The sequence below is a fragment of the Thunnus thynnus genome, chromosome 12 (assembly GCF_963924715.1).
Source record: "Thunnus thynnus chromosome 12, fThuThy2.1, whole genome shotgun sequence".
Taxonomy (NCBI): domain Eukaryota; kingdom Metazoa; phylum Chordata; class Actinopteri; order Scombriformes; family Scombridae; genus Thunnus; species Thunnus thynnus.
Genome location: NC_089528.1, coordinates 7,610,678 through 7,624,875, shown reverse-complemented (window position 1 = coordinate 7,624,875; position 14,198 = coordinate 7,610,678). Strand labels below are relative to the sequence as shown.

General features: G+C 40.7%; 1 protein-coding gene across 1 annotated transcript in view; it reads left to right on the top strand.

The window, feature by feature from the left end:
- LOC137193705 (uncharacterized) overlaps positions 1 to 14,198 on the top strand; it is a 128,892-nt gene that overhangs the window by 101,671 nt on the left and 13,023 nt on the right. Inside the window, exons 7-10 of the mRNA XM_067605037.1 lie at positions 3,432 to 3,688; positions 4,925 to 5,061; positions 7,294 to 7,415; positions 11,053 to 11,170. Coding sequence (XP_067461138.1) covers positions 3,432 to 3,688; positions 4,925 to 5,061; positions 7,294 to 7,415; positions 11,053 to 11,170 — 634 coding nt within the window. The remainder of the gene's footprint in view (positions 1 to 3,431; positions 3,689 to 4,924; positions 5,062 to 7,293; positions 7,416 to 11,052; positions 11,171 to 14,198) is intronic.

The window sequence follows — 14,198 nt, the reverse complement described above, 5'->3', positions numbered from 1 at the left end:
CAGCAAAGCACAAATAGTGGGTTTTATACGAATATTTGTTTCATACAAATATTTTAAAAATTATTTGTTTTTGGGAAGAAAAAAAACAACATGTCAAATACCAGCTTGCAGGTCAGTTACATCGTTATCTCAGTCTCTCTCCTCCGCTCCACTGTTACATCTATCAGGAGTAACTCCCAAGGGACTCTCCATAACCTGTTGTTCCCACTCTCCTTTCTACAAAGTTAGGTTGTAAAAAATAGGCAATAAATGAAAAGTGCAAAGCAAGAATCACCTTTGAAGCTCTTCTACATATTACACGGTGTGCTGTCTCTGTGTTATGGGTGTATAAATAGGTAGAGGTCTGCCTGCAATGAGTTGATGAGTAAAATTTTAGTTCAGTAGTCAGCACAGTCGTCTGTGATCTGGGAGACTCCAGTTCGAGACCTGGTGTGGAGACCTGGTGTAGGGATCTCCTTCGTAAGGTATTTTATTCATGAACATCTATTGTAATACTTTAATTTTCTAAAATTTAAAGTGTAATAAATACAAAAACAGGATTTTTAAGCCTCTTTCCATTTTTATTTGAATACAAATACAAATAAATTTGCTGCCTCAACAAATACAGATACAAATACAAATACAGGGCTCTCTGCACATTCCTAGTGTCTCTATCGATAATTTTTGTGAGTGTCAATGAATAGTTTAGTCTGTATAACACCCAAGATAACGCATTCAATTTCTTGTTTTGTGTGACCAATGGTCCAAAACCCAAAGATATTCAATATTAATTATATAAAACAGAGAAAATCAGCAAATTCTTGCATTTGAGAGGCTGAAACAAGTGAACTTTTGTCACTTTTGCTAAATAAATGACTTGAACAACTAATCGATCAAAATTGACTGATTTTCTGTCGAGCACTAGCACGCATACATATGCATTTTTCAGCATTTATTTATGTGTGTGTGTTAGAGAAATTGTTTTAGTGTGTTAAATAGAGGCAGAGGACTTCATAAAGCGAGAGAAGAGAGTGTGTTTGCGTGCAAGTATGAGTCAGAGAGTCACCTGTGTGTAAGTGTCTGTGTGTGAAAACATTTATGAGGACTGTTCACATCCGTTCACACACGTGTATGAGACAGAAAAACAGAAGAACATAGACAAACAGAAAAACAGCCGGGTCTCTAGGTGATAAGTGCTTCCTCTGAGGGCGGATGAGGGAGAAGGATGAGTGTGTGTGTGTGTGTGTTTGTCAGAGCTTGTGCCCTGTCGCACACATACTAGGGGGAAAAAAGGTGGTTGGGGGTCGGCGGGTGGGTGATGGAGTGTGTGAGGTAGCGAAGGAAGGGGAGCAGAGTGATGGAGTGCTGGATGGAGGGAGGGCGGGGGTGATGAGTGTGTGCTCACAGTGTAAGTGACACCTCTCCTCCTCAGACAGATTGTCTCTTTCTCCCTGTAATGGGGAACCTGTTAGAGAACCTTTTTCTCTCCATCTACCAGACACACACACTCTCACGATCTCCATCTCCCTTGACAATTCTTCTTGTTTATTTATTTTTTCTTCCCAAATTGCCTGCATTTCGATGTCTTTCAATTCAACCTTTTCTCTGCATAATTTTCAATCAATCTTCACCTCTTTCTAAAACTGCTGATTTTCTGTGAAGCGGTTTAAAGCTCAGCGAGATGGCAGAATGGAGAAGAAGAGGGAAAAGAAAAAGAGAGATCTGAATTGAAGGAGAGAGCGCGAGAGAGAGAGGATATCAATATTTCCAATGCTGCTGGGATCCTCAGAATGATTTTTTTTTTCTTTCTGTTTGACTCTGACAGCAAATATTCTGCATAGCCAGGGAGCCTATTTATCCTCTGTCCAGCATGCTTCTCTATGCCAATCACGCTGAGATGATTCATATGCACACTTACTTTAAGAACACACACATAGAGTATTGACTGAGGATCTGAGGGTGCACTCCCTCAAAAGAAAAACTTGCACACAAGCCCCTGCACACACACCCCAAAATACTTCAAACGGGTATTTTGAACCAGACCCAAACATGTTGCTTTCTCTAAATTTAATCAACAGCAGGTGAATGTTAGAGTGTGTTTATGAGACACTGGATGTTTGTGATTACCCATGTGTGCCTCTGCTCTTGCTAAAAGCCATCTCGGCACACTCGATCAGAGGCTATCTCATTGCTTCAGAGCCGGCTCGCTGGTGGGAGTGTGCCACGCAATCACACGGACACCTCAGACGAATAGGCCTCATAACTTCTCTGTAACAAACAATCAGTGGGGCCTGAGCCCCTATCCCAAATGAAATCTCTCCTACCTGTGCAGATGCGAGGATACACAGGAATTTTTTAACCTAGACGGGTACGAGTCTCCATGGAGATAGTAGAGTCACCATGGTGATGGAGATGCTGTTCTAAATAAGAAAAATGTTTTCATGAAGCGTGGTTTTGTTTTCCATATCACTGTGGGAAAATGTATTGTTTATGGAAATTATCTGTCAACGTCGCAGCAGTCAATCCGCGCTGCCTCTGAAACTCCAAATCCATACATGCTCACAAAAAGAACTTGTTTCTCCCACGATGTTTCACAGGGTCTATAATCACTCCCACCAACATGTTTGTAACATTATAACAAAACACATTACCTGCCAGGTATCCACCAACACGCTTACTCGTGTCTTGCCAGCACTGCAGCATCAAACAATGCGGGGACTAAATACAATGTCGAACTTAAGTACCCCAAATACATGCTAACACCCATCTGTGCTGCATGTATACAGCAGCGCTAATCTTACACAACTCCCACGATTGCAGCGCCAGGATTCAATTCCGATGCAATGACCACTATAGTTACAGTATATACACCCTCCAGCCTTGTTGTCAAGAATAACTCAATATCAGCAATGTCGAGCCAACATTCAGACATGTCATTACTTCAGTGTTCTCAAGAATCCTTTCAACTCTTTGAGCATCAGGAAATGTCATTGGCAATGCTGTAACATCAGCACCTCATGAATATCTTTTCCTACTTCACACATAACTCACCCCAAGCATCTACCCACAACAACCTTCAAAGCACTGCTCCAAAAATCCAAACATCATAACATGCAAGGTAACCATGGTATTCTTTTCCAAATCATTCTCAGCCTCCATTCTCCAGCCTCTGCAAGCTGTTATCTGTTGGAATAATTCATTATTTGCCACCTTTCTACTTTTGATATGTAATTGCTGGGAAGTTTTGTGTGGAAATTGGATCTAATGAAAGCATACAGCAGATGAGTGGATCTGATGTTTGTTGGAGTGAAATTTGCATAATTTCTTGCTATTAAAATGAATTATCATTACTCATTTCACACAAGTGCATACCTAAATCTTGAATGATTATATACTACGTGAAGCATGTTTAGCTACTTGTAATGCGGCCATTTCACTCCTCTTCTCTCCAGGCTGTGGACTATGAGAGCCGGAGCTCCTACTCCTTCTCTGTGGAGGTTCTCAACCCCATCGTGGACCCTCGCTTCTTACGTCGAGGCCCCTTTAAAGACCGGGCTTCAATCAGAGTAGCAGTGCTGGATGCGGATGAGCCACCGAGGTTCTCCAGAGCCCGATACCACATGGACGTGTCTGAGAACTGCCCACCGGCCTGCACCGTGGGCCGGGTCAGTGCTGTAGACCCTGATACTGGTCTTACCAATAATATCAGGTAAAGCAACAAGGCCCCTGTCCTCATATTGCCTATAGTTATTTAGAGGTTTAGCTCATAAAGATTAAAAAATGTGAGTGAACTCTTAAGCTTGAGCTGGTCTACTTTTTTGTGTCCCTTACTATACTCTTTATGGAGGATTATTGATGGTCTAGAATTAAAGGAATAATGCAACATTTTGGAGAATTATTTGCTTTCTTGCCAATGGTTAGCCATCCAGCTAGCCTGGTTCTCCTTGTATGAATGAAACAAACAAGATGCAACATGTTAATTAGTGAGCTTTAGAGGTGCTGCTAGGTGGGTTTTGTTATCTAGCTAGGCTAACCAGCTGCTAGTTGTATTCATATTGTTCATATTTACTGCACAGACTTGAGAGTGGTATCAATCTTTTTTTGATCTAACTGGTACTCTAAATCGTATTTGCCAACATCTTCCTTTAAGCATTCACTATTTATGAAATCATATGAGTACAGTTTTTATCTACAGCAGAGAAGGTTCACTGCTAAATAAGCTTTCAAACATTTAATGGTCCTGAGAGGTACATGTTCTCGGCTCAGTTAATATCTTTTAGGATAGTATTGACTGTTGAATCTCAACACAAACATTTTGAAGCAGGGGATATCTAGTTTTTTGGACGGAAATTCAAACTCAGCTCTTCAACTAAAAGAAACAAGATAAAACAGTTAGAACTAAACAAATAAATATGAGCCAACCAAACGCCCACTCAGTGTTCCCCTGAGTCAGACAGTAACCATTGAAGCTTGCACAGTATGGTAGGTCCAATGCATTCACTTCTGTTTGCTGTAGGTTTAGTCCTGAATGGTTTGAGGAGGGGAGGCGAGTAATTTGTCTGTAACAGCCACAGAAAATAAATCGTGTCCCAATTAGCACCGGCAAAAGTGCTAAGAGTGAGTGTGTGGGAAGGAATGATAGTTGGTCTATTCATAGAGATATTTAGATAATCGGTGGCACTTCAAAAGAGCTCCTATCAGCTGCGATAATCTCCCTATATTAATTCTTTGGCCATTTGAATGCCGACTTCCTTATCGCTCCCTCACACACTTGCCCTGTCTTCTTCTTTTACTCTGCGCCCCACTGTCATATCTGCCTGCCTCCTCCCTTTCTTTTACTTCACTCATCCTTACTATACTTTTCTCTGCCCCTTCCTCATTTCACTCCCACTCCTTCTTCCAACACAACTATCTTTCATCTCCCAATCTACTTGTTCTTCTCCAGGTTCTCCATTGATCCTCAGTCAGACCCAGAGGCTTTATTTCGAATCACCCCGGACACCGGCCTCATCACCACAGCCATGGAACTGGACCGGGAACGCGAGCACTGGCACAACATTACAGTCATCGCTACCCAGAGAGGTTAGAGGTCACTCTCTCGTAACACTGAGACATCTTTAGAGCTTGTTCATTGTTTTGTTTTTTTTATGTAGAGCAAAGACTCTTCAATGAAACCAACATTTTGCCACTACTGATACCTGCTCACACTGATGAGCATGAGGGTTGTAAGAGGGTTAAGGGAGTGTAAACTGTATATTGTATGGTACCTGAAAAGCACAGTATCCAGTGTGTGATGCAGTTCACTAAGCGGCTTAGCTCCCAAGTCATCAAGCCATGAGAGGAATACTGTTTGGTGGCACAATAGTTTGTAACAGCATTCCAAAGGATCAATTGATCTATATTGTGTGAGTTATCTGATGCTGCGATAGATCTGTTCCCATAAGGATTCAACTGGAAACGAAGTAAAAGTAAAGCAGCAAATCGAAGACAACCGTTGCTTTACACCATACACAGTGATTGCAAAGGAGAATGGTTGCTGCACATACTCACTAGCATGGCTGTAGACTCTTATTCTTGTTGGACAACAATGGAGCTCTATGGCACAGAAGAATAAGCTATATCAGGCCTTGGATAGAGTACTTAGATAAAATACTTGTTAGTCCGATAAGTTAATTGTTGGTTCTGGTCTTTCAGTGGATTTGGTGACAATAAGACTAATATAGAATATCACCACATCATCTGTAATTTAAATAACCTTCAGCTAGGATGATCATTGGTTTGACATAAAAGGAAAGCATGGTTGTTTGTTTAAATGCTTAAATTGATGTATGTTTCCCATTTCAACAGTCAGTGTTGTTTTCTTTTAACTGTGACCACTATATTTCCCTATAACCAATTAGTTTTTTGCTTAAACCCAAACTTAACCATTGTTGTGGCAGATTAGAAAAGAGACTTATGATTTTTATTTCTTTATTTCTTTATTTTTTTGTAATGGTAATATTTGTGAAAAAAGGCTGAAAATGTTACCTTGCCAGATCAGAAAATGCTCATTGGAGTTGTTTTGGAAGGCAATGACAAGCAATCTTTTTTGGAGGACTTGTTGAAATTTACACCAGCTTCTTGCTAAATCCTGGCTACGTTCCAGCAGTCTCTTTGGCAGATGACAAACCATTATTTGGGTCTTCTGTGCAGCCATGAAAATCAAGCTGTCTGGTGTAGAAGTGAAAGTACTGTTGGAGAATGCTGTCCAGTGGCCACTGCGTGCAAGGAAGGGAAGTTATTTTCCTGCCAAGTCTTGCTCTGGACAAAGTTAATCTTTACTTAATATCTACTCAGGGCTCCTTGTGGCAGCAGTATCGGTCCGACTGTGGAGGCAGCACAGTGAGCGCCTGTCTTGAATAATGAGCTCTATCTAATAAACAGACTGTTGGAGGCTGTGTTGACATAAAGCACAGCAGGAGCCCTGCCATGGCCACAGGCAGGCCAGCTCACCCAGTGGCATTACAGCAAGACCTCATTTTCAGCTTTTCAGCGATGGGAACCAGTTGCTGTCATCCATGACACACTGTTACTGCTCTAGGTTTGAGAGTGTACGTGTGTGTGCGTGTGTCTCAAAGTGTGGCTCAAGCTGTGTTGCAGGATAGATAAATGAATGAAGATGTGTGCTGGTGAGCCTGGATTGTGTCTGAGCCTACACAAGAGCAGCCTAAAATGTAACGGTGAATGTTCAGCTCAGAGTATGACTCCATGCCTGTCAAGCGTGGCTGAGAGAACTTCATGTTTGAGTGTGTGTATCCAAGTGAATGGGGTGTGGGAGACCCTCTGCCAATCCATTTAAACTGTGCCCTTGTGTAACTGCATGCAGATTGACTGCTCTCTACATCCCTCCTCTGCTCCCTCTCCTTCTTTCTTAGAAACACACACACATACAGGCATGCACACAAACACACACACACACTTGATGCTGTGAGATGCTTTGGCTAAGAATGGAACAGTTTGATGTGGAAAAATGTGACTGCTATGGAAGCATCAGTCGTACTCCAGCTGGGAGCCTGTGAGCTGTAACACAAGCCAAATTAAACCGAATGTACTTCTGTATATTTAGCCAATTGTGTGCTCGCTAATGTGATCTGAGTGCTGTTGAAGTTTCTGGACAAAGACGGAAATGCTTGATCTTGCTTGCGAGTACAATTGAATGAATTTAATGGAGTGCACAGCGGGAATTGTATTCATATCATTTTCCATATTCAGCTGTTTGTGTCGCATGTTCAAACACTGTATTGAAAACTGTTTGCCTCCCAATGGTTCTTTCAGACAATCCCAGCCAGGTGTCCAGGGTTCTGGTTGCAATAGAGACATTAGACCTAAATGACAACGCACCCGAGCTGGACAGGCAATACACAACAGCCATGTGCGACTCATCGACCATCGGGCAGGTTAGTATGTGTTTTCATCTTTGACCTCCCTGTCTGCTCCAAAACTAATAATTAAAGCCCCACTGGGTTTTTTTTTTTTTTATTGTAGCATCTTTCAAATTAGTCTGCTGGCACAGGTTTTTGTTGTTGTATAAAAATGAGACAGTCTGGATGAAATGTATTGTCTGTTAGCCCTTTTCCACTGCAGAAATATAAAAAAACATCTAAAAATAATCAAATTTTGTCAAGGGTTCTGGGTTTGTTCACTGCCTGCTTTGGGGACAAGTTCCTGGAACTGAATTTTGGCACTGCTCAGGATGTGATACCGAATGCAAGTCCCAGGTACTTTTAGGGGTTACTGGCAGTGCTGCTGATTTTAATTGATCAAACAGACCACATCACAACAATGACAACAGTAACCAACAAACACAACAGTTACCATGGTTTTACTATGCATTTGTGTGAAACAGTACTTTAACAAAGACGAACATTGGAAAACGCTTGTCGGATGAACCAAGATGTCCAAACCATTAGTCACTATCATTCGGAGGATAAGAGGACTTTCAAAGGAAGTTGGAGTCAGACATGAAAAGCTCCAGCAGAATATCTCTCAGCGTGTAGCAGAAGTGAAGCAAAGTCTTTTAGCTAGTTCAGGCAGTCAACTCAAATCTGCCACTACATTCATAGACATGGCAAACTCCTCTAACCGCAACATATATCCAACATACCCTTTGAATTATGGCGGTGTACTTAAGCAGTCAGTGTTCTACTTACTCTTTTCCTGCATGCCTGCTGCCCCCCACTGCTCACCTGTATGCAACGCTGACCCTCGCTGCTACCACTGAGACTTCAGGTGTTCACACAGCAGTTCAAACTTCTACTTCAGCATCCAACTATAGGCTCTGACTCTACCTTCCACAAGGAGGGGGGGGGGGATTATTATGATCACTGCCCACTCCCTGCTGTGCTGAGCTTGGTGCTTCCTTGTGAGTGCAACAAGGTCAGAGTCTTGATTCACATAATAATCCATTCTGTGTGAGTTGGCTGAGTGAAATGAGGATACGACGTGCAGCCCTACAGTGCAGGGAAAACATTAAAAAGATGGAACAAGGTTATTGAAAAATAAAGGATCAAACTGCATACAGTGCAGCGAACTGAAATACTATGAAATGTGCTGGATACTGCTTTGGGCCACTGACTGCTTGTGCTGGCACCAGCAGTACCTGGATTCATTATAAACGTAACAGAAAATCAACAATATCCACAGTTGTCTGTCCCACAGCTGATTACTTCACTCACACTATTCAGTCCCAGTTTTGCCTTTTTATTGACTCCAAAATCTCCTGGTTTATAACATACAGTGAAAATGCAAGGACCCAGAGCCTTACAAGGTTCTTAAAAGTTCAAGTTATAGATTTTTAAGTTCCTGCAGTGCAAAAGGCTTACAGTATCTGCATTCCTCTAAGACCATTCATCTGACCATGGGGGGATCATGGTGCATTGCTGTCTACAGCATCTTTTATGATACTGATACCATTGGATGGCCCAAAAGAAAAGACAGTCCTACACATTGTGGCTTTGAGCACATTTTAGTATATACTGATGTTGCAATAATATACAGTTTATTTCCTTCAAATACCAAAATACAATGTAAGGTAATACAAAGGTAATACAAAGTTTTGTATTATCTTACTTATACTTTGTATACATTGTACTTGGTTGATCATTACCCTTGAATGTTTTATAAATAATGTATAGCTTATTAGCCATATGCAAACCATATAGTATAGTGTAATAAAACTAGTATGAACAAAGCATATACAAATATTCATAATGTATCAGGATTAAAATAGCCATTATTATGACAAATATAACACACAAATATTGCACTATATGTCCATATACACAAGACATATAAATATGACATGGCCGACCTGTAAACACATCACTATTTTGTCAGACAAAGAATTTCATAAGACGTTCTTGCTGTCAGCAGTCATGAGTTGGATTGATTTATTTGAAACTGTGATGTCTCCTGTAAAGCATATACTTCAAAGCGATTTCCATTTAAAGCTGGAGTGCGGGACTTCTGTCTCCCCCCTCTGGCAGTGAGAGTAAAGGGGTGGGGAGGTGGGGGGGGGCACTCGGTTGTGATTGCCTGACACAGGCATGCAGCACGCTCTCCTGTGCATCCCAAATGAGAAGCACACATGAGAAGGCAGGTAAACACAGATATGGCGGCACAATAGCTCAGTGGGTTAATACTCAGTGCTCTTGACCACTGGCACTGGCAAAAAGAACTGGCCGCTGCACTGCAACTTCCCACTGCTCCTTGTGCAGAGGGTAAATGTTGTTTCAATGTATGTAAGTGCTGAGAAACGACAGTAAAGAGGGTCTTGATCTTAATGTTATACAAAGCTATGTCTATTCAAGTAGACGAGCGTATATAAACTGTATTGTTGCTGTATCCATTCAGATCTGACAGCATACAACAACAGTATGCCCGTTCACCATGGAGGCAGGTGAATCCTCCATGGCCTGTTATCAGACACAGCAGCTATTCACGTTGTAATTAAACTCAAACTTCCTCTCAGACTGTCTCCCTCTTCCCGCCATCCGTCTTGCTTTATTTGTGTTCTTGTCTGTTTTTCTGCATCACGGTGTTCTTACTTTATCCTACCTCAATTATAGAAATAATGTCTGTGCTCTTCAATCTCTCCCTAGAAACCATTCTTTGCCCCCCCCCCTCCCCTTCCATCTTCAGTATTCCACGCTGGCTTTGTCGCCACAATTTGCTGTCTTGGCCCATCTGTTGTTTTTTGCTAGTGTTTTCATTGCTCTGCTTGTGTCTTTGTTGTTTCGCCACTAAATCTGTGATTCTATGGCAACGACGTTGATTTGTTTTTCGCCTGTGATGCTTATGTTTGTGTTTGTGTTATACTGTTATTGTGAGCGAACGGGAGTGAGTTCAAGAAAGAAAGATTATGATATCCTCGAATGTGTTTCGGGCGTGTACGCACGTCTGCTTGTGACAAGTCATTAGCCGCTATGTGTTTGAATATTCACACACAGCAACTGATAACATAATGCGACTGTACATAACAAATCTTCTCAAGGCCTAGAGACACTGACTAACTCAGAGAGCATGCGGCACTCTTCATCCCTGCATTCAGTCTCCTAACTAGCACTCGAAAGCATCTCTGAAAGGATGTCTTCCATAATGACGACCAGAGTTTTTCATTAAAAAGAAATTACCCATCAGCTTAAGCGCCGAGAGATTTTTTTTTTCAGATTAATTTTGTTACGATTGTCGCTATAGACTCGTGCAGATGCTATTACTAAATTGAAAGCCACACTGCACTGTATTTGTGAAAGGCGAGTCACGTCAGACACAGTTATTTATTTGGTGCGAGTATCAGACACAGTTCGCTTGTGTCTCCATACTAATTGTTTGGCTTGTTTTGATTCCTGCTGACGTCGGCTAATGGTTTGTTGCTTGCTTAAAGCCTTCTCTCTGTGTTTCTCCCATTACCTACTTTTTCTCTCTTTTCTCTGCTTTCCTCCTCCACACATACACACACACACACACACACACACACACATGTTCACACCCTCCCCTCACCCAATCTCCTCTGCTCTCTCTATCTCTGTATTTCAGGTGGTGCAGGTGTTGCGGGCGATTGATAGAGATGAGGGAGGGAATGACAGCACTGTGTATTTCAGCATCCCTCCGGAGTCCGGCGCTGCCCTCAACTTCAGCGTCAGGGACAGTGGTGGTAGGCACTCAATCTTTCCCTCTCTCTGTATTTCTCTTAATTCCTTTTTTTTTTTTTTTTTTTTTTTTTGGATCCCTTGGCAGACACACACTGTTCTTTCCTACTTTTCTTTAAGGCTCTTAATCCCACGTTTTCTTTCCGCCTTTCTCTTTCCATCTTCATCTTCTTTTCCTATTCTCTCTTTCTTTTAACCCTCCTCTCAAAATCTTTGCCTTTTCCTCTTCTCTCCGCCTCACTCTCTTCCTCCTCCTCTTCCCTTTTTTTCTGTCTCTGCCTCTCTCCTCTACCATCCATCTCCCAACTCTGGTGGCCCCATTGTTTTGCTTTGTTATGCTCCTCTCTTTTGTTCGTCCCTCTTGTTTGCCTTCCCATATCCTGTACATCCATCTTCTCCTCCCAGCCACCACATATACTTACTCTTCCCAATGAAAAGCTTTTGAAGAAATCAGAGCTGCTCTTATTCAATTTACTTCAAGTGAATTGAATTTAGCTACTTAGTATTTGTTTCTAGTACATTCTCTGCCTGTGTTTCTTTCTTTGGCCTCTATTCATGTAGTATATAGCACAGTAGAGTGCATGTACAAACTAATATAGGAGACTCTCCTCCCAAGAAAAACAACACAATGGGTCGTAATGTCGGTCGGCATACAGTTACGTTTGAGTGACAGATGCCATCTAGAGGCTGTTGTAATTTTGACCGTAAAAACTGTAACTGCGAGCCATGATGACAAAGGTCGCCTAACTTTAAAGAAGTAGTAACTTTAACCTGCACCACGTGTTTCTCTAACCGCAACAAAGTGATCATTTTAACCCAAATCATGATCTTTCCCTAAACCTAACCAAGTGGTTTTTGTGTCTAAACCTAACCAGCATTGTCACATCATAAAACATCATTATTTTTTAACAGTGATGTAAAGCACAGACAAATGATGTTGTACAAGTAAAGAAAGACCAAAGGATTGTCTTATCGTTTTAATAAATAAATACGATTCTGTGTCTTGCAGCAAACAGGACATGTTGAGGGGTCGAAGGCCACATATGGTTCTAGGCTCTTCCTTGATTTGCGTCCTTAGATGATGTGGCTCCTAGTTAACATACATGTACATGTAGATGTATCTCGTGGCTGTTTGCCATCGGTTATAATCCATAAGTTTGTGTGATTTGACCAATCAATGATCATTTCTTTGTCTCTAAAAAGACTATAAAAAGGTCAGTTTGGCTTTGTATAGCGACACAGAGGGATGATTCGCTTTGTGTGAGTTCTGTCTCCTTATTGATCAATAATAATTTCATCCATCTTCAGATCAACTAGTGTCTGTGCTTTTATTTCTCTGTTTGTGTCCAGTGTTTTTGCAGCAATTCCACTACAATGTTGTCCTGCTGATTACTGCTGATAGAGGTGCCATATTAGAAAAATATATCATCCTGGAGTGCATGGTCAAACTGTGTATTTGTTTTTTAATATACAAACACGTTAACGTTCACTTTCACACATGTTGGGCTAAATATGTTTCTACACTATTAGGTATTATTAGGTTCATTAGTATTTTCTCTTATTATTTCTATTACAGTATTTTCACATTTTTTGTATGTATAAACAATATATTTGTTCCACAAATATAGTTTTATAGAGCGGACTTCTGTTGAGTTTTCTTCTAAACAAGCATCAAAACAAACTGTGCGCATTTAGGTTGAACAAACATGCTGAGTGAAACATAAAACACCTGCAAAGCCAAAGTTTTCAATATTTTGAAACCTGCATTTTTTTACATCCCTATTTATGTCAGCTAGAGTAGCAGTCTTCTTTTTTCTTGCCTTTTGCTGTCACATTGCTGTATATTTTGATGCATTAGTGCCTTCAGTTCATGGTGTAGCATGAAACTGAGGGGAGTTTACAGCTTGCATGTTGTACACATTTACATTGAGGTCGCTAAAACAAATCTAAAAATTGTGCCTTCAGTAGTCAGAAAGTCCAAAGGATACTTTTAATGTACGCTAACACGTTCTTGGGCTTACATAATGTGGTCGTTTCTCTCCACCTGAAAGAATTAATTCATTGGTTAACTCAAGTTGTTAATACTTCTACTAGTTGAGCTCATGTGTCATATTAGCTAGAGATGTCAGTATCATGTTAAAATATCACACACACACACACACACACACACACACATATATATATATATATATATATATATATATATATATATATATATATATACTTCTAAAATAATATTTTTAAAGAATTAGATGCAAGGTAAGGTGCAGGCCAGAAAACCGAAACAATGAGCTGAAAGACACTAAAATGCTCAGGTCAGGTGATAATTCTATGTGAATCAGTCTCTGTGAGCAACATCTTTCACATTGCATACAGTCATTTAACCCACTGTTAATATAAAAATGATTGATTATTCCAGCTTTAAGCAAATTGTACATTTTCTAAATGATGAGAATGTTCTTATAGGTATCTTGATGTGTGTATTCTGCTGCCTGGTTGTGTTCATCCTGCTTTATCTAATGTGAGTCTGATATTATCGTTAATGGTTGAATATTATTATTCAACAGCATGATTTTGTGTCCAATCGTGAGCAGCTGATGAGCTGAATACTCTTTGGCCATCATTGGCACCACAGTGGTGACCAGTCAGTTAATTGTTGCTAAACTTGGCAAAATCATGAAAAGCGAACCTGTTCTAGTTGGACTGCTGAACAGGAGGATAAACTCACTGACATGTGGAATCAAAGGCCTCTTTGATGTGTCATCCAACAGTAGAACAGAGAAAGAGAAGAACATGCTCTCATCTCATATGGACAGCTTGTCTGACAAGGACATGCTACAGTATTTGCTTTGTTAGAAAAAGATAATGATTTGATTTTTGATTTGGATCACAGAAGATTGTTTTGGTAATTGCCTTATGTTTATTTTGACTTTGCAGTGCCTTTGAAATTTTTCTCCACACTATTTCTATGTACTGTCTTATCGGTGGCATTTTCTTTTCTGGCCTTGCACATTAATTTAGATGGAACTTGAG